Here is a 19700-nt window from a genome sequence, read left to right on the forward strand (position 1 = left end):
GGCAGACTCAATTAGAAGCTTTTAGTTGACAGCCTCAATTGCCACTCGTGCTCCTCAGCATCATTTACATATTTTCGTATGGTGGAAGTAATTTAATTGAAATTAACCTAAAACATTTTGAGTCCAATCAAAATTGGAGTTTTGGAAATTTTTTTGTAAAAAAAATATATTATAACGATCCAATTGCAACCTTGTGTTTTCAAGGGCTTAATTACATAATAGACATATTTAGAACGCGGTTCAAATAGAACAAAACCCCTTTGACCATAAGATAAAAACAACTTTGGTGCGATGGGGACTTTTGTTTAGTCCGTGGAAAGCGGAGGATCAATGAAATTTTCGAACGACCCAAGTGCGCTTCTTACTCAGTTTACGCTCATGCCCTGCAGGAAAAAAAACGTAAAACAGCGCGTTCTCAATGAAAAACAAAAAACCAGGAGAACCTGGCATCGACTCTAATCAGAACATCCACCAGCGGAAGTTACCATTCTGCTGAACGCTGATGCTGCTCTAGAGCACAGGAACGAACAAGAAGGTGGGGATGATGAGGCACTTTGGCTAGAGGACATGATGGGAAATTGATTGCAACCCTGAAACCAGATGTAGTGATTCAAAAGTTGAGGAACCAATGGCAATCAGATTAAGCACTTGTCAAGGCCAAGGGGCAAAACTGGAGAAGAATTGGAATCCAGCCGGATTGCATAGGTGTTATTGACCAAATTGTTCAAATAGCACTGCCAATGCCCTGATTGAAGCCAAATTGTTCAAATAGCACTGCCAATGCCCTGATTGAAGCCCTGATTGAAGCCAAATTGTTCAAATAGCACTGCCAATGCCCTGATTGAAGCCATATCACAAGACATCAAACAGATGAGATGCTGGTTGTAGTGTGTTTGAATTACACATTTGCATCATTAATATATTTTTCAAACATCTTTTTTATCTTACATACATCATATTTTATCTTATATTCATTATATCAAAAAAATGCTACAATATTTTTACATAAAATTATCTCAAATAATTTATTATCCAAACTTTACCGGGGAAAAGGACAATTGTGTGCGTCATCCCAATTTGGTGAAATTTGCCAGTAACATGTGTACAGAAATTTTATGGAAAGATTCATTCCTTCCCACTTCGGCTACCTAGTTACCGGACATTTCAACCCAAAGACCTTAAAGGTTAAGGGTTCGAATCCTGAAAAATTCCCTCCAAAAAAGTGCTATCAGAATTTAAAGGGCTCACCCTTTATCCTAAGACGGTGTCGAGATCAACAAATCCACAATTATTAAACCCTTTATCCTAAGAGAGTGTCGAGGTGGACAAATTCACAGTTGACCTTCACATCAGGCAAGGAAGACCTGGGACCAGTTTCTTGTATTACGTAATTTCTACTTTCTATTCCATTAACGAAATGCTTTTATCATTACAAAAAAAATCTCATGCTTAATTGTTTTATTTTTTGCTTTTTTTTTTTTAAAGAAGAAGCAACAATAAAAGTTCATAATCCACCAACTATGGTCCATGATTCATCCAAATAATCTGATCAAATAAAAAAACTTTGGAGTGCTGAATTCTTGCAGTGAAGCACCCACCATTGAACGTCCGCATTGGCAACAAGAAGTAATGGCTAAGAATTCTAAGATCTTAGCTCCGCCTCTGCAACTTATTGCTGCTAAAAGCGGCAAATTGTTTAGATTAAAATTCCTACTGTATTTAATTGCTTTTGTTTTCCGCTTTTAAGCGAAATGCAATTGAATGTGTGGAACACCACCACTCAACCTCAATATCAGAAACAAAAATAACAAATCAATGGATCAAATGAAGAAGACAAGAAGAAGACCACTTATTCTGCTGATGTTGGTAGGCTCATATCAAGTGTAAATTTTAGCAGGTCTGTCTTCGTGGGGGAAAATTCTCAAATTGACAGGAGATGTAAGCAAGAGAGAAGAGGAAATCAAAAGACAATATTATCAACTTGAGTTTGAGTGATTTTAAGCTGCCAAAGCCATCATTAGGCGGCAACTTCACCCTTCCCGCAAGTCTTTAATCCCTTGCCTCCTCTTCTCCTCAACAACATTCTCCCGGCCAATTCGAGCATTTCTCTGCCGTAGGAGAGAAAAATCCCCACACTCTAGGCCTCTCTCTTTTCAATCATAGCCCACCAATCCATCCCAAATTTCAAGAATACATCAGAACCAATTATGTTAAATCAAAATCGAAACCCCTGTTTTTCTCGATTTTTCCTCTACACGCGAGAAAGATTACAAAAGGTCGCGAGTTCAAGCCATAGACGACAGCATGAAAATTTTTGCTGATTCAGATATTTATATTGGGGACATTAGGGTTCCTTGGTTCGAGTTTAAACCCAAGAATTCTAGCTCTTTCTAGACGTGCTTTATGGATGCATTTGCAAGTTCGACTCCCTTGGATAAGGCCCAATTCTAAAACCAAACCAGGCCCAAATAAGCAAAAAGTTGAGCCATCAGTCAGGTTAACACAACAATTGTCCTTGTGAATAGAACCCACGAATGTCAACGGGTCAGAGTTCAGGTCGGATTTGGAAATTCCTGACCCAGACCCGTTTTTATGTAGTAGATCCAGATCCGACCCGTATATTCAATGGGTCTCGATCTTAAAGTTTTGGAATCGGGTTCGACGGGTCCCGAGTCTATCCGAAAAGAAAAGGTCCAAATTTAAATATTTTAAAATTAAATCCAAAACCAATCACAAATCCAATCTCCAAACTTAAACATATCAAATTACAAAACTAAATTACAAATAATTCGCACTAGTCAATTCAAAATTAATCACAAATCAATTTACAAAGTCATTACTAAATTGTTAATTTGGTAAAAGAATGTATTTAGAAATATTTATATTTTATAATTATTAATATATTATTCGATTCTAGGTCGGATATGGGGTTAGAATCCTATATTCTATATCTGACCCCCCTTTTTTTTTGTAAGAATAAACAAGTCTGAGTCCGAGTATCGAAATTATTTTCAACCCAAACCTGGAAAAATTTATCGGATCCGGGTCGGGCTCAGATCCAAACCTGACCCGTTGACACGCCAAATAGAACCTAATCATAGTGTGATTACGACCTTGTTCTCGATTCCTTTAATTTTACAAAATCTGATTAAATAAATTGATTATGGACAGTAATTAAAATTTTAAAAAAAAAACTTTTTTTGATTGATTATATATATTAGTTTTTTCTTGTCATTAAAAAAATTTAATAAAAAAATCCAGAACATCACAAAAACTGATTATTCAAAATCAGAATCTATAATCAGTGAAAAATAATCAATCGAGAACAAGCGCTACGACTACGCTAATCATTGGCATGTAAGATGTGATACTACGTTCTTTCTGCAAATATTTCCTATGGTAGTACAATGAATCAACCATTGGGCCAATGGCTCAGTAGCCACCAGGGAGGGATTTAAGTCCCTCCTTGGGCTGTTGGTGAGGTTTGAACCCTCACCAGCAGCGAAAAAAAATCTAAAGGTTGTGCCATAGCACTCTCTTAGTTTAGTTAGATTTGTATACCCACTAGCCCCTATAACAGTCTCCTTAGGCTCCCCCTCCCCCTAGATTAGGATAGAATATATTATACAAATGTATCGTTGCTGACAAAAAAAAAAAAAAAGTACAATGAATCAAGTTTGATAGTTACGCTATATTAGACTAAATCTACTGAAGCACTCTGTTTGTCTCCATACGAGAAGCGGGGTACAATTGACATGATTTGTACCAGGCAGTTCTTTGGGTGAAAGATGAGTTGAAATCTTTTACTACCCATCACATCTTTTGCTGTTAAATATAATTGAAAACAGAGGAAATTAATCCAAAGGAATAAGACGAAAACACAACATGTAAGGCAAATTTGATTGTCATGATCTTTGGCACGTAAACTATGATGCTGGACGTTGTAGGAACATAAACGATGGACGTTATAGGATTAGTAAACTAAAGGAGATTACTGCTCAGAACGGGACAGTGGATCATGGTAAAGTCACGATCTCTTCCTTTTGGGTTGTAGTGTCTTCAGTTTGTTCGAAATGTACTCAATGATCTCCTTCAAGCTAGCTTTTCTTCCTTTCTGACAGTCCCACAATTCAGAAACTGGATATCTTCCACTAGGATTGTACTCGTTCAATTCCATTAGTGCATTTGTTACGGCCTGGTAGACGTCTTCCCCGTATTCACTCCTTAGCTGTTTCAACTTTTCATCATTGTCATCTATAATTTCCTGCACTCATTAGAAACTGAAATTCAGGGAACAGATCCAACAGTATGTGTTTTACTTGGGTATTTGCTAAATTATGATGCGTAATCTCAAATTAAATCTGCACGTGTTTTCCTCCTTTCGACAAATATAAGTAGCTTCTACTATGACGAATAGTCAATTATCTATGGCCCCAAGCAATCAGAAACTGCGACATCCCAAAATGACTGTCCATTAATCATTTTGGAAGTATGACAAGGTTGATTGCATTTCATAAACATAAGAACGATAAAACTTTTGGAATCAGATACTTTTTGTGCAAGTTAAAAAGTGTTTTGATGGTATTTAGGAAGAGAGGCTTACAATCAATCTTCCACGGTTTTCAACTCTCTTAAAAGGATGCCAGTTTGCACTTCGCACATTTTCTTCCCACAGTGAACATAGCTTTAAAGATTCAGCGTGCCTGTCTTCACTAGAGCACTTCTTCGAGAACAAAGCTTCAAAGGGTTTTGTATCAATCTGTCCCATTCTTTTGATTTGGAACTTTCTGAGGTGGTGAGTGGACAAGCCCTGCAAAGCCTGGTGGGGAAGATTGTAGAAGTTGAAGGGAAGGTCTTATATTTTAGATCTTATAAACAGAACAACAATTAAGGAGTCAACACATTTTGAACAAAAGGAAATACTAAAGTTCAAGAAAAGGATACTTGATCATACTCTTATAGCTTCTTTGCGAGCATCTTGAAGTTCATCATTCATCATGCGCTCTTTAGTGATGAGAGCTTGATGTTCATCTTCCATGTCAGAAATTTTATCTTCCAAGGCTTTCAAATATACCTTCAATTGCATAAGCTATAGGAATCCAACGATTAGGGAGAGATGGACTAAAGGCATGACACATTCAAGATTCAAGAATAGCACTGATAAATTGCGAATGAACTGGTCCTAAATATATTTGACTGGGAGCATCAAAGAGGATGCTTTTTAATGACAGATAATCATTTTCAAATGTCAAAGAACTTAAAAATGGATGAACATTCTTCCTCACACAATCACACCTTAAGACGTCTGTAATCAACAGCATTGTGTGCTTTACTTTCATTTGGATTCTCACAACAGCTCATGAAAATTTGTTTAGTATCAGAGAGGACTGTACTAGTCGCCGCCTCTAGGTAATTTGACAGAAAGACAGATAAACAGGTGCATTCGCATAGATGAGACACGGAAACTGTACCTCATCCTTGTTACCCATGGTATGCTGTCCATTGAGGTCCGTTTTGGAGTCAAATTCCTCGATTTCATTGATTGCTTGCTCTAAGTTCATCTTCTGAGATTCCACTACACATCCCATGTCACTGTTCTCTTGCTTTCTGCCTTGTGCAACTACGGTTCCTTGCACTAGTTACAGCACACAAGTAGACATATAAAAGAATTCTTAAATATCTTAGCTAAGAAAATTCTTAAAGAGACATACGTTGCAAGATATAGCTAAGAAAATTCTGTTCTGAATCACAAGAAACATGGTTGTAGAAATAAGCTAAGAGCATATATTACACTCTGGCTGCAGTTTAAACTTTTTACTCACAGTGATTGAATTCTTCCTTGCCTTGCTGCTCAAGTTCTTTCTTTTGGAATTCCATCCTGCTCTTCAGCTTTTCAAGTTCTAGCTTGAAGTTTTGCTTTGCTTCAAGAGCTGTGAAATTGCCATTTTGAATCGAAATTTAAAATTCACCAATCAGCATACCAAGCAATCAGAACTAGGCAGTATGCACTTGTTAAGAAAGAAAAGAAAAAGTACTATGCACCCGTTAAGTTTCACCCTTAGAGCAGTTTGACATTTCTCAATGGTCATTTAATTGTTAACCAACTAATTTCTTAGTTCAGGATGATGCCGAGTTTTTTTTTTTTTTTTTTTTTGGGTATATGGATAATTTACATCTTAGAACATTCAAACCATCAAACAGAAGTTGTCCCTCAAGTCGTTGAAGTCCAGCTCTAGCGCAGTGCAGTGAAGACTACTAGTAGTATAATGCAGCAAGGATGTTGTGGTAGACACACCTTCTTTAAGCAGGATGTCCTTCTCTTTCATTATACTCTCCATCTCCAGCAACTTTTCATTCTTGTTGTCAATCTCCCTTGCCAGAGCAATGCAGAGTCTTCGCTGTTTTTTGAACACCTCCTCACCAATGCAATCCATTTGAACGTTGATCTGTTTTTGCTAACGCCAATCAACCAAGAAACATGAAGTTTATAGAAAACACAAAATTCTAAGCTGAAAAGAAAGGTGATCAACGCGGACGATTAACTAAATTGTAGAACTCGTCAATTAAGATTAAAAACTAGAAGCAGAGGCCAACGAAGAAAAGCAGCATTAGTTACCTTAGTTCTTCGACATTCAGAAATTGTTCGTTCAATTGCCCGGACATGGAGTTCTGATTTTTTATTTTTTTTTTGGTTGGGTGTTAATATAATAATCCAACAATTAATCCATTCATATTTGATAAATGAGGAGCAAGATTCCTTTTTGAAGTGATACATGTTAAACTTTTCTTAATACTGAAGTGGGGATCCTAAGATTAATGGTGTTGATGAGTGCTGTAAAACTTGTACCAGGTTCCCAAGGGCCAAGGCCAACTGCTGTACCTTTCTTATTCCCACTCTCATCTCATGTCATGACTCTTAACAATTCAAAGTCTTTTTTTGATGCTCTTTTTTAAAGCTTACTTGGCTTTTGGTGCTTTTTATACTTGCAATTCTTGCTGTCCTGAAGTAAAATGTGTTATAGCAAATAAAAGATGTCTGAACCAACTCTCTCTAGAGGAGTTAGGCCATCACATTAATTGTGGGGTGGGAGGTTAAGAGTTCAAATCTTGTCTCTCGTCAATGTGTCTCAATATGAGATTTGTCCTAAATTCATACGGATGTGTGATGCACCCATTTGATCTGATGATGGTTCAGTCTCCGTCAGGTTTCTCCGGAAAAAAAAAAAAATGAAAGATGTCTGCAAAAAAGGGGAAAAGGCAAGTCTGTTTCTGGCTTGGGCCAGCTGGGTTGGTGCACACGATTGAGGCTCCTCTGGAATTAAGACGAAACTTACCTTGATCCTTTAGCTTCGTTTGGGCATGGATCGAAAATTCCCAATTTCCGTTCCTCCCGTTGCAACTTGCACGCCTATCTTGGAAGATGGACAGAGACTATCTAAAGTTCAAAGGCGAATCAAACTTCTCGACACTTATCTTGATACTCATCTTGGTTGACGAATATGAAGTATTTAAGATTGAAATATGAATCAACTCCTTGACAGTAGAATCGAATTTCATTTAAAATTGGTTCACTAATTGATTACACCAAATTTGAACATAAATTTTCAAATTTGACTTGATCTTAATTTGATTAGCACAAAAACGAAATTTATATGTAAAAAATTCAAACTATTCAATTTTATCTTTATAAAACTTGTTTGAAGTTCATTTGAAAAGTAAATGAGCCAAATTTGACCAAAATTTTGAACCCGTCAAAATAATTAAACTTGAATTAAACTTGAGTACGAGTGTGCAACTTATTTAAGCTCATTTACATCTCCACGAGTATCTAAGAGCTAACTTAATCCATAGGAATGTTGGTAGGTGCTTGTGAAATCATTAGTTCCACTCTTTTGGCTAAGAATATTAGTCAAGTGACAGGAACATCAATTATTCAACTCTCAGGACCTCCCCTTCCCATTTCAAGCAAATTTACGTGTAGAAAGAGTCGAGGTTGGATCCCATTTCGAAATCTTATCAAACCATTCCATAATGAGAGCAATAAAGTACATTGTTGAAAATTGAAATACAAGCTATCCCTCCCCCCCCCCCCCCCCCCCAAAAAAAGTGATTACGTGCAGACAATAATTTACATGCCAAAGCAAAACCAAGTGCAGGAATCTATCGACGTTCAATCACATCCTACGCTTGTAAGCCTCAGTATTCTTCAACTCCTGAGCCATGCACTGTATCACCTCCTGCAAACTGGCCTTTCTTCCCTCCTTAAAGTTCCAAAGTTCTTGAACTACATACCGCCCACTGGGGTTGTACTCGTTTAGTTCCAGCAATGCATTGACAACGGCGGCGTATGGATCCTCGCCCCAATCATGTCTCAGTCGTTTTAACTCCCCATCATCTTCATCAATAATTTCCTGTATCATGTTTAAACATTGAATGACCCAGATCACATACAAGTCAATTTTACAAGAAAACAACTTCCTCGTACCAAAGAGTATTGCCATTTTGAGGCAAGCGGATCACTTGTAATAAAAAGCGGTATCATATTTTAGCACGAGAAAAGCATTATATTGTTGATGAAACTGTGACTTCCATAGAGAAGACTAGCTACAGCAAGTACACAGAATTATTGTGGCGCTACCTTTGTATTCACGAACAGACAATATTTTTTGAAAAGACTCTACCTGCCACTTTCCATCTTTTAAGGTGTTCTTGAATGGTTGCCAGCCTGGGTTGCTTACTTTTTCTTGCCACAATGAGATTGATTCCACTGATCTAACCTCCCAGTCTGAGCGAGAAAACTTCTTTGCACAAACGTCTTGAAAAGGTTTTTGGTCAACCTCTCCCATCCTTTTAACTCCAATTGTGGTTCTATCCACTAAATTTGACAAAACCTGTACAATACGACCAGAACAATCTTATATTTAGTATTCTGAACCCAAAGGATGGTATTGGAAAGCTGTAAGAGTAATAAAATATAATTAGATAAGCAAGGACAGCCATGAATGTGTTGAACTACTAATTCTCACACTTGTCAATTCTTTTCGTGCATCCTGTAACTCAAGGTTACTTGATCGCTCTTTAAGTATTAGTGTCTGGTTTAGAGCTTCCATATCCTGAAGCTCATCATCCTTTTCAGCCAATGTCTTTTTCAGTACGTCAATCTGAGCTATCAGCTGTGTCAAAAAAATAGTGGGATTCTAGTTTAATGAAAAATAAAAAAACTGGAATTAAAAAATAAAGTTATATCTGGGACCCAACAAAAAAAACTCTTCAACAATGGCTGGTTTTAGTCTCAGTTAAATCATGTAAATGCCAAGAGAACAAGTTTTGGCATTGAAATAATTTGAAAGGCCCTGCATAAGATATCATGAGCTTGCATGTAAACAGAGCTCCCAGTAACTAAAGCAAGCAGAAGATTTTATACATTCCCATCCTAGCAATTCTGGGCTAATAGGACATAGCCAAACTAAGAGAATGCCGAATAAGAAGCAGTCAAAAGATTGTAGACAGTTTCGAAAGACACGTGTTATTAGCTACTTAAAGCTGCATGTAACCAATCTATTGAAATCAGAGAACAGTTATGAAAACCATTTCTTCACAAATTAGAGTTGCCCATATGGACAAAGAATAAAGGCTCCTCATAGTGACATGCAACTTTACAGTGATCTTCCCTCACCTCCTTCCAACAACTTGCAAATGGATTTCAAGAGTAGGATTTAAAAGTCACACAAGGAATTATTGCAATGGATTTCATAAGTTACAATAGTACAGTATAATTTAAAAGTCACAGAAGGAAAAAAGGAATTATACTACACATAGAGACATGTGCACAAAAAAGGAAAAAAATCACACACACACACACAAACACACTTTTTTGTAGGTGTGTATGTCTGTGTGTTCAAGATGCTTACTTGTTCCTTCTCAATGCGTAAAGTTTTGTGTTCAAGCTCAGCTTGGCTCTTTTCTCTATCCTTTATTTGATGATTCAATTCTTTCTGTATATGCACCAAGTCTCCCATCAGCCTTTCATTTCCTTGCTCTGCAAGATGCATCTTCCTTCTTTGATGGTCCAATTCACGCCTCAAGATTTTAATTTGTAGACTAATCTGTTGCATCTTCCTCAATTCTGAAAAAGTGCACTACATGAAATGATTAACTACTGAGCACTTCTGGAAGCTGTATAATAGATTTTACCAACAGAAAGACAATATCAGCAGCCACAATCTACCAAGTTTAAAAATGCATCTCTTCATGATTCTTTTTGTTAGGTTTCACTCTGCAGAACATATATTTATAGAATATAATAACCTTGGAGCAGATGAACTCTTGAATTCATTTTAACGCTTGGAGACTTCTGAAATAAAATGTTAAGAAATCAGTTGTTTGGATAAAATGCAGTTCAGATCATACAGAAACTTGTCAAAACTTTTGCAACAGTTTGTCAATGAAATTCTGAGAATGTTACTTTGTTAAAATGATGAACTTGCAGTGAATCTCTCAAATCAAGGAAAAACGTAATATGCAGAGTTATTATGTAAATTTACTGCTATCTTAGTGATATCCAGGAGATTGCTATAAGCTATTCAGTTATCCTGTTTGTCAAAGAAGCACAAAAGTACCAACACATCTCCTATAGTCCATGTTAGCTGTGGGGAACAGTACTGTTTGGCTTAAGTGAAAGATTCATTGCTTCTTCATGCATATAATTTTTAAGCTTTCACAAAGCATAAACCTTTTAGCCTTCAAGTACTGACCTCCATCACCCACACCTTTTTTACAAGATATGGAGAACTGTAAAATATGGAGGTGTATGAAATCTACCATGCTTCTTGCAAGACATTACAAAATTGATGATTAGGTGTTTAGCTTTGCTATTGTATTGCTGGAACTTTATATCCTTCTCTTGTTGTTAGTCTAGACTAAAACATACTGATGATTTTTTTTTTATATATCAATCATTGTACCTGCAGCTAATTTTTCCCACTTCCACATCGTTGAAATACACAGAGTTGACAGCCTTAAGGGCCTTCTGACAATATGATCTGTGACAATAGTAATTTAATTGGGCTGACTTTCTTCCAGCTAAGTCATAGTAACGCCTTCTCTCAAGATAATGTGGCCTCAGCCCAAAAAAAAAGGACAAAGTAAAACATGTTGTGTGCATTTGTGTGAAGATAACAACATTTCCCATTCCCTCACCAAATTGGTTTAAATATTTGAGTTTAGAAAAATACTCTTTATAGATTTTTCCTCTGCCGGAAATATACAAGAGGTGCTATCTGTTCCAGGCTTTTCACCATCCTTGCCACTAAAGCTGGAAGAAGTGCTGCAGTTTCCTGAAAAAAAAAAAAAACAGCAGAAAAGCATTTGAATTTATGCTCTAAGATACAAGGGGCACCATTCAAAATGTCAACATGGTATAGTCACACTGGGAAGGAAAAGTAACTAACTTAAGATAGCTAGAAGGTTCTTAAGCTCCAGTCAGATCTATGAGTCTGAATAAGGGGTGGCTTATGAATAGGCTGAGCCTTGCTTCACGGATTTTGGAAATATATATAGGTAGACTGTAATAGAAGTGAACTTGCAATTGTAAATTACTGTTTTTTTTCCTATTTATGGAAAAAGAGGAAATTCCAGCCCAAGATGCTGGAGCAGGACATGCTCCAAAAACAGATCTCTTACGTTGTTCTTCCTCCAGAAAAGCCGTGTAGCGGCTCTCTTTCAAGGCCTGCTTAAGTTGCTTTACTTCCATATCTGACAAACCCTTCTGATCAATATCCTGCCCATCATCATCGTCATTGCAGTTAATAACATTCGCCTCAGTAGACAAACTTCGACCGCAACCTACTGTAACAGGGCGGGATCTAGAAACATGACTCTTGTGGTGTAATTCCTCAATTAGAGCCGTTTGACGACTCTCTTCCATGGCTAACATAAGTTGCATTTTTTCCAAAGATAACAATTCATCTTCAAGAGTATCACATTCACTTTCATCATCATTCTCATCATCAGTAGCATGCATGTACCCACACAAACTTCTATTGTAGAAAGCATTGAGAGCTGCTGCCTTTCTCTTTTTCATTGTTGCCCTTTCGCTTTTCCCATCATTTAGATGCTTCTTCAATTCCAATGTCACATCTGGAGGAGATCCAGGACAAGCTCCCACTTGTCCAGCAATGTGAGCAATGTGCTGTTTCAATCTAGTTATTCCCCCATGTATAATCTTCCCACAGTAACGGCATTGGACAATTTTCTTATCCCCCCCAACTGGCTCAGCGTGCTCCCAACCAATATCTCTTTTTGGTGCCATTCTGAGAATTTGCAAGAAATTGAGATTAATAAAAGTCACACTTGTATACATTATTCTAAACTTAGGTTTCTTTTTTTTGAACACGGGAATTGGCAATTTGGCATCATTTGCTCAAACTTACCATGCTCCACATGTAGTTAATATCTTGGTGCACTGAAGTAGAGCTGAAAACTTGGATGGGACTCTAGCACTCTGGTATTGAAGAATCAAGAGATACTTGGTATCCGCAGTTTTACTTTTACCAAGCAGAGCCAAGATCTTGTCATGAAGCCTATAACTTCCAAACGGACAAGTGAAACAGCTATATATCATTACAGACCCTGATACATATTATAATAACACAAGTTGTTTCTTCTCCATAGGAATTGCAGGTACGTAAGACAACTTAGAATCTAGAAAGGTATATGATGCTTTTTTCTCACTGACCTCAGTAGGTCTAATTTCATATCCAATCAAAGATATTTTAACAACATTTGCTCATAACTTCTAAAGAATAATACGACCCTGAAATCTGTTATTCACATATTCAAAGTGGAAAAGTAGGAATAGCCTCTAAAAGTATACCAATCCATCCAAAATTATGTGTTCATCTTAAACCTCTTAGACAAATATGTAATACTGCATGATTCTGAACCATCATTGGTTTCATGCATCAGATGAGTTCAGTAAGCTAAAACCAGAACAAAGCTTTAGACATTAATCAACATGCTAACAAGCCCTGTACTTGTCCCACATTTTCCCTACTTAAGAAGACTTAATATGAAAGCATAAAACTAGAATTAACCGATTATTCTCAACCAGAACTGCACAGCGACCATAGCTCAGAGCTACTTTGTGAAATCGCAACTTCCATGTAATTTAACATAATACTGCTACATAATTGCCAAGAAGCTGTACCTTTGTGCGGAGCTTATATATTATATCGTGCTGAACTTAGTTTAAAAACGAGCTTGGAGCAAATGTAAGAAGAAAAACAGAAAAAATGCGGAGGAGCTTCTGAAAATGATGCTGAGCTGAGGTACCAACCCTCGAAAGAGAAGTCGAAACTTGACCAGCATTAGTAAAGTTGCTTTACTTGCGAAGTTCTCGGTGGCAGAACCGATGGTTTACGAAAAGCGTTCTCGTCCGAGTCACGATCCATATGTTCATGACGGCCGATACGCGGCGTTTTTGTAATTCCGTGTGCATGCCGAAAAGTGACGGGTGAAGCCTCGAAAATTTTGGAATCTGGCAGCCCATTTACATGTTAGACTCCTTCCTCCAGGTCCAAAATTGCTGACCCGATGATCTCAAATTGGGCAAGGAGTAACGGACCAACAGCAAGGAAGGAAGGTCTAGAGTCAAATGGGATTTGGGCCCCGTTAGATTTTGAGACCCACCAGTTAAGCTGGAGGGCATTTAGAGGATGGGCAGGAATCATCAGAATCAAACCGTTGTGATTTATATTGGCAGTGGCCTAAAAATGAATTTTGTAGAAGTGTATGGCTTTGAATTTTGATTTACTGCTCGTGAACAAACTTAAAAAGAAATGTATTTTTGTTTGGTTAGTTGATGCTCACAATGTATCCAATACTTAGTAGTACATTGTTTGGAACAATTAAAACTGATAATTTTTCCTCCCAAAAAACCAGAAGAATTTAGCATTAAAATCCTTCTCTTTTTTGGCCTCGAGGACATTAAGCCACTTTGATTGTGGTGGCTTTTACAGGTTTGGCTGACGCTTGGGTAAGGTTTCATCGGAGGTTAATCGTCATATGTTACGTTTCAAGTGGCTCAAGATAAATTGTTAATATGATGGCCAAAGTTTACTTGTATTCTAGAAGCTATATGGTGTATCCCCAGCAAGAAGTAAAATATATGCACCCACTCTCTACGAATTGCCAGGAATGACAAGAGTTTTAATGCTGAAACACCAATTTCATATAAACAGAGACATGTACTTCCATGACCAAGAGGTTGGTTCTGGTTCTACCTTATAAATTATACTAGTAATGGACATCCTTTTTTGAATGCTCAGACAGCCGGCAGCAGCAGTTCTGCACCTCTAAGAAAAGCCATTCGCAAAGTCCAAATGGATCAGCGGAAAATTACTTTAAAAGAAGACATTACTGGATCCTGTTCTCAGCTCCTACATAATCATGTGGCATTTGGTATTCATGTTGACACTCGCCTCCGCCGTTTCGCGGAGTTGAGAGTCTTCAACAGTTGAGCTAAGCATTGGATCACCTCTTTTAGACTAGCTTTTCTGCCCTCCTTGAAGTTCCAAAGCTCTGAAACTGCATACCGCCCGCTTGGATTGTACTCGTTCAGTTCTAACAAAGCATTTGCGACTGCATTGTATACACCCTCACCCCACTGGCTTCTCAATTCTTTCAACTTGCTGTCTTGTTCATCAATCACTTCCTGCATCGCCAAGACATAAACTTGCAATGGCGCCTTCCACATTCGCAGTAAGATAAAGGTAATGGAGACACTAGAAGAATCAAATATGTATTTGTTATTGCTCGTTAGCATGCGATCTCGCTCTCTCCCGCATAAGAGTCAGTCACAGAAACAAATTTTTGGTTGCATTCCAATCCAAGAAGCAGTCTCATGACTTTTCCACCCTAATCAAAGTCTAGTATCCAAACTTGGGTAATAACTTGACCAGGAAAGAAGAACATTTAAATGAAGTACATAATATGTTCCTCAGCAGGGTCTAAAGAAATTAGAGGCAGAATTCATTTCTTGAACTCAAAATGAGTCCACTAGAGCAATGCTTTTGACTATATCCTAACTCTCAACCCACTATGAACACACACTATTACCCAAGCAATAATAATGGCCAAATCTCAAATAATTTAGACAGAAAAATAAAATAGTGTTAAAGCAAGTATAGTTTCATCCATACAACAATTTCTTTGATTATTGCCTTCGCTCTCCCTCCATATGGACAGTCGCTTACCATTCAAGCAATAATATAGCATACCAATTTCAACTAATCCAAGACAGAAGAATACGATTGTGTTAACATCAACTACAGCTTGATTGATATATGTCCAGCATGTACAGGCTTATCATCTAGCAGCAATAAAGGAGACTGGATCAAAGTCGTGCTCATCAGCAAATTGGTGTGGGAGAGAAAGTCAGAAGGTCAGCAAGAGTTTGTGACGAAAAGGAAACAGACCTGGCATTTTCCATTTTTGAGCATCTTCTTAAAAGGCTGCCACTTTGGATCATTAACCTTTGCTTGCCACACTGAGGTGAGTTCCAGTGACTTCACCATCCATTCCGTCCCAGAGAATTTACGTAAGCAAGCAACTTTGAATGGATCAACATCAATTTCTCCCATCCTTTTAACCCCAATACTTTGTCCATCTAGAAGAGTAGGCAAAACCTGTATGACCAGTGCCAGATGTGTCTGTCTAAACCTCAAATTACACAAGGAATCCAGAGAAAAGATTCAACTAAGGAACTTTTATCAACTTTAATGTTGTCTAACTAAATCTTCTGATTAAAAAGACATCAAATTCTTACACTAATTAATTCCTTGCGAGCGTCCTGTAGCTCTTCATTACTTATGTGCTCCCTCACAATAAGTGCTTGGTTCAGAGCTTCCATGTCTTGAACTTCATCAATTTTTTCAGCCAATTTGCTGCTTAGTTCTTCGATTTCTTGATTTTTCAACTGCAACAATCGAGCTAAAATACCAGTAATCGATGTACAATCATGTCTTAAAAAAACTTAGCCACTAAGATGACAGGTTTCAAGTAAGAATTGGCTTTTATGTATGTAGGCATCACAATGTTAACCTACTCATGCAATAGCAAACATAAAATAGCAGCAGAAGTTTTTCAAGCATTCAAGAAATGCTAACAATAATAAAATAAGGAATGAAGTTTAAATATAAAGATTAGAATAAAGAACCCAAAATGTGTTAGCATTCCAATTGGACATACAAGTTTGAACATCATATCTAAGATAAAGTATATTAGAGCTCAAGAGTTCAGAAAGGGCTGTATCATGAAGGCTTCTGCCTCTTAAAATGGCCAACTTAAATGTTGGTACAAGATAATGATGGAAAGAATGCTTACAACGTCACAGTAACAAACAACTTGTAGTGCATTTGTTACCCAAACAGGAATGTAATAAAACTGAGTGTCTACTCAAGCCTCAAATGACATCATTCTGTATATTTCAGATCATTTACAACCAATGATGATCAAAACCTGATTAGTTCTATTCCTCATTTCTTTATGCGTTAAGTTTGTTATACTGCCCGGGGACCCCAATCTCTCAAGGATAAGGCCAAAAAAGACAAGAAAGATATCTGGTAGAAGAATTGAACATGGAGACCATGCAACCGGTTTGTCTACCACATTTTAATAGTTAGTTTCTCACTTTCTCTGTTTCCTTTATGTGACACTATGCTACCTATTTGCCTGACCTCCATTCCCGCACGAGATGCTCATTAGACACAAACTATGAACAGAATCTGAAACTGAACAGCTGTACCTTGTCCTTCTCCACAAGTAAATTTATGGGTTCAAGGTCACCTTGGCTCTGTTTTTTGTCCTGCTTTGCTAGAGTTGCTAGTTCTTCCTGCATGCTTGCCAATTCTTGCCTCAGACTTGTGTTTTGCATCCCAAAATTTCTCAGTTGCAAGTTCAAGCTGCACCTCATCTTTGCCATTTCTGATTCATTCAGATGCAACTTCCTCATCACTACAAAGTACATAAGAAACATTGTAGGGAGTGTCGTTACAAAGTACACCAACTAACATTGCAAGACGCCGTTTAGACATGTATACAGATCAAGTCAACTGTCACTTCTCTGTTTTTCATCAATGACAAAGGTGAGGATGTGGGGAACAGAACTAAGAAACACAAAATATGCTTTGCTAAGATGATCAACATGAGCTAGAACATGTTTCCAGTACTGTGCAGTCCCAAAAAGAATTAACTGCTGGCTATAAAAAAGGACATGATACTGAATGATTTTAGTGCGAAACTACATGAATCAAATTTACAAATAGCAAAGAAATCTCAGTAGTGAAGTTGAGTAACAATGTATCACATCAAAGACTAGTTGCCAAAATAAGAGGTTGGATAGAGAGTCAGGCAGCTTTTTGCATTTCTGAATACTTTTTAACTTTTCTTTTCTTTTTTTGTCAAACTCCAAATACTAGTTTTACACATAGCAGAGTTTACACACAAGTTTCTACGACCAGCGAAACAACACAGGAAAATAGTTTCTTGATAGAAAGGATCCACACATTGCATTCATAGAAAAAGAAAAAACAGAGGTCTGCAGCAAAAAACAGTTGCTCCTCTGGATTCTATAAATTAAGCTGAGATGCTCAATAGTCTATTAGCAAGCTCCACTAGCCTTCTGTATACCCTAATAACAAAGACAATTCTGCAAAATTATCTTGTTCTAATCATTCAATAGCTTCCAGATGCATTTTACATGGGCCAGTGTAAATCTGATTTAATTCATTTCCTCCAAAACTCTTTTGCTGCATTTGCTCGACAAATTATGTATTTTATGAAAACAAAAATATCAATTAGCAAATCTTGACGGCTTTGTTTGAAATCCTGAACTACAACAACATATATTTCGGATACTTAGAATACGAGGGCAGTTCACAATATTATTTACCAACCTAAAGCAATTATCTAGTCCTGTAAGTGAATTAATAGTATGATATCAGTCAAAAATGGACGGACAATATCTAAAATGTCAACCGAGATAGCAATTTTTAGTTGTCAACTGAGAATGCGCGTAATTAAGATACCAGTCAAAAAAGGTGGTATTAACTATAGGTCATGATACCAGTTACAAAAGGTGATACGAAGCGTAAAGCCATAAACACAAAGAAAAGGGCAGCCCTTGGCATTAGCAAGCATAAGACGAACCCAAAGACTCTTATAAACAATAGTCGATTCATCAATGTCTCGACAAACATTTCAAAAATCCCATTTAACATAATAGAGAAAAAAGATATCTCGACAGCAGCCAGTATATTCACTGGAGAAAGGGGGGGGGGGGTATTATTTAGTTACCTTGACCATAAGATTGCTGAAGCTTTTGTTTTTGGGCAACGACCCTGGAGAGAGCAGCTGAAGCCTCGTCATTCTGGCGCCGAATTTCAAGCAACATTTGGTTCTTGGCATCAACTTCTCGGGCCAGGCTCACTGCAAAACGTCGCGCGTTCTTGAGTTCTTCAACAATCATGGGATTACCAGTAACACCAGTACCATTGCCTTTCTCCATTTGATTTTCTCTCTCTTTGTTCTTTTTCAGCCAATTCCCCAGCGTCCCTTATGCTTTCTCCCCCTTCGCCACAAAATCCCAAGATGTGAAAACTAATCGATGTACGGGACATTTAGCAGCTGAAATGAACTTTCAAGAAATTCATCATGGGCTCCCGTCCTTCCTGAATCCTTCCCCGGATGACAGGGTGAGGGTTGGTATAAGCTACGTTACATTATTACTAGTGTGAATATCCGTGCTACGCACGGTGCTGACATTATTGAAAAAAATAAAATGATGAACAAATAAAGATGAAAAAATTGAACCAACCAAATTTAAATGTAATATCTGTTTAACAATAGTTTGAAATATAATAGAATGTGTATATCGTTCAAGAACTGTCTTTTTTTGGAAGATGGATCCTGAAAAAAAAATTAAAATTTATATTAAAAAAGTAAATGATATATTTCTACAAATGAATGTTGTTAAAATGAAATACTTACAAATACTAAACATTCGATTTGATAAGCATTCGATTTGATAATCTTTCTTGAAGGTGCGAACACTCTTCACACCAATCCACTTTTAGTATGAAAGTCAAAATTGATGATTTAATTAACTATGTTGAATTTTGTGGAGTGCATACTACAAATGAAAATGCACGATCTTTGACAATATTAAAAACTGCATATTTACTATGATCATGCAAAAGTATTGGTGATGCGGATGGCTGTCGAACTTGAAGAGAGGCAATATTTTCATTTCTTTCATCTAGAAAAAAAATATATTAAATAAAAAATAAATAGTTTTTGTATTTATTTTATGTGTAGTAAGTGATACATTGTATGAGAATTGTTAACAAAAAAATACAATAGTTAATATAGAAGTAGCATCAATAGAATTTAATACAATTGTGTTGTAATCAAATGAAAATTACGCACCAATAGAATTGTTATTAGCACCCATAGTTAATGAAGTAATCCCTATATAAATATATTTTGGTACATGTAGACCCCCCAAACCCCGCAAAATCAACCACCACTTATTGAAAACAAACCAATAAATGCACTAAAATGCCTCCCATCTATACCTCAAATTGCACTTTAACCCACGAATTTTGTGCGAAATTATCCCTCTAATTGCTTTTGTCCTTTTC

General features: G+C 37.1%; 3 protein-coding genes across 14 annotated transcripts; all 3 read right to left on the reverse strand.

The window, feature by feature from the left end:
* Positions 1–3855: 3855 nt before the first annotated feature.
* On the reverse strand, positions 3856–5048 carry LOC113723757 (factor of DNA methylation 5-like). Its single transcript, XM_027246737.2, has 3 exons — positions 4955–5048; positions 4604–4819; positions 3856–4264 (listed from the first exon to the last, which is right to left on the reverse strand). The coding sequence occupies exons 1-3, from the start codon at positions 5036–5038 to the stop codon at positions 4028–4030; spliced, it is 537 nt and encodes a 178-aa protein (XP_027102538.2). The 5' UTR covers positions 5039–5048; the 3' UTR covers positions 3856–4027.
* A 2945-nt stretch (positions 5049–7993) lies between these two features.
* LOC113725458 (uncharacterized) lies at positions 7994–13593 on the reverse strand. 7 transcript variants are annotated; one of them, XM_072073918.1, is made up of 9 exons: positions 13337–13593; positions 12432–12587; positions 11683–12311; positions 11235–11336; positions 10965–11042; positions 9912–10126; positions 9027–9173; positions 8682–8891; positions 7994–8411 (listed from the first exon to the last, which is right to left on the reverse strand). In XM_072073918.1, exons 3-9 carry the CDS (start codon positions 12308–12310, stop codon positions 8175–8177), a joined length of 1617 nt encoding a protein of 538 aa, XP_071930019.1. In that variant the 5' UTR covers position 12311; positions 12432–12587; positions 13337–13593; the 3' UTR covers positions 7994–8174. The 7 variants fall into 7 exon arrangements, with proteins under 7 accessions (XP_071930019.1, XP_027104417.2, XP_027104416.2 ...); XM_027248616.2 differs by having other exon boundaries at positions 12432–12581; positions 13208–13593; XM_027248615.2 differs by having other exon boundaries at positions 13208–13593.
* A 613-nt stretch (positions 13594–14206) lies between these two features.
* On the reverse strand, positions 14207–18792 carry LOC140004320 (factor of DNA methylation 5-like). Of its 6 annotated transcripts, none has more exons than XM_072073921.1 (5): positions 18355–18792; positions 16805–17013; positions 15827–15976; positions 15477–15686; positions 14207–14713 (listed from the first exon to the last, which is right to left on the reverse strand). In XM_072073921.1, the coding sequence occupies exons 1-5, from the start codon at positions 18563–18565 to the stop codon at positions 14465–14467; spliced, it is 1029 nt and encodes a 342-aa protein (XP_071930022.1). In that variant the 5' UTR covers positions 18566–18792; the 3' UTR covers positions 14207–14464. The 6 variants fall into 6 exon arrangements, with proteins under 6 accessions (XP_071930022.1, XP_071930024.1, XP_071930023.1 ...); XM_072073923.1 differs by having other exon boundaries at positions 16805–16983; positions 18355–18759; XM_072073922.1 differs by having other exon boundaries at positions 15477–15710; positions 16805–16983; positions 18355–18759.
* Positions 18793–19700: the final 908 nt, after the last annotated feature.

Source organism: Coffea arabica, chromosome 2c (assembly GCF_036785885.1).
Source record: "Coffea arabica cultivar ET-39 chromosome 2c, Coffea Arabica ET-39 HiFi, whole genome shotgun sequence".
Lineage (NCBI taxonomy): Eukaryota > Viridiplantae > Streptophyta > Magnoliopsida > Gentianales > Rubiaceae > Coffea > Coffea arabica.

Excerpts from the sequence above, each read along its gene's own strand:
- LOC113723757 (XM_027246737.2), bottom strand. The coding sequence starts at position 5,038 with ATGGAAGATGAACATCAAGCTCTCATCACTAAAGAGCGCATGATGAAT. Across the intron at positions 4,820-4,954 it reads CTCGCAAAGAAGCTATAAGA|GCTTTGCAGGGCTTGTCCAC; the intron begins GTATGATCAAGT and ends CTTCCCCACCAG. Across the intron at positions 4,265-4,603 it reads AAAACCGTGGAAGATTGATT|GAAATTATAGATGACAATGA; the intron begins GTAAGCCTCTCT and ends TAATGAGTGCAG.
- LOC113725458 (XM_072073918.1), bottom strand. The coding sequence starts at position 12,310 with ATGGCACCAAAAAGAGATATTGGTTGGGAGCACGCTGAGCCAGTTGGG. Across the intron at positions 10,127-10,964 it reads GTGGGAAAAATTAGCTGCAG|AATTGAGGAAGATGCAACAG; the intron begins GTACAATGATTG and ends GCACTTTTTCAG. Across the intron at positions 8,892-9,026 it reads CACGAAAAGAATTGACAAGT|GTTTTGTCAAATTTAGTGGA; the intron begins GTGAGAATTAGT and ends CGTATTGTACAG.
- LOC140004320 (XM_072073920.1), bottom strand. The coding sequence starts at position 18,565 with ATGGAGAAAGGCAATGGTACTGGTGTTACTGGTAATCCCATGATTGTT. Across the intron at positions 17,014-18,354 it reads TCAGCAATCTTATGGTCAAG|TGATGAGGAAGTTGCATCTG; the intron begins GTAACTAAATAA and ends TGTACTTTGTAG. Across the intron at positions 15,977-16,804 it reads TACTTGTGGAGAAGGACAAG|TTGAAAAATCAAGAAATCGA; the intron begins GTACAGCTGTTC and ends CGATTGTTGCAG.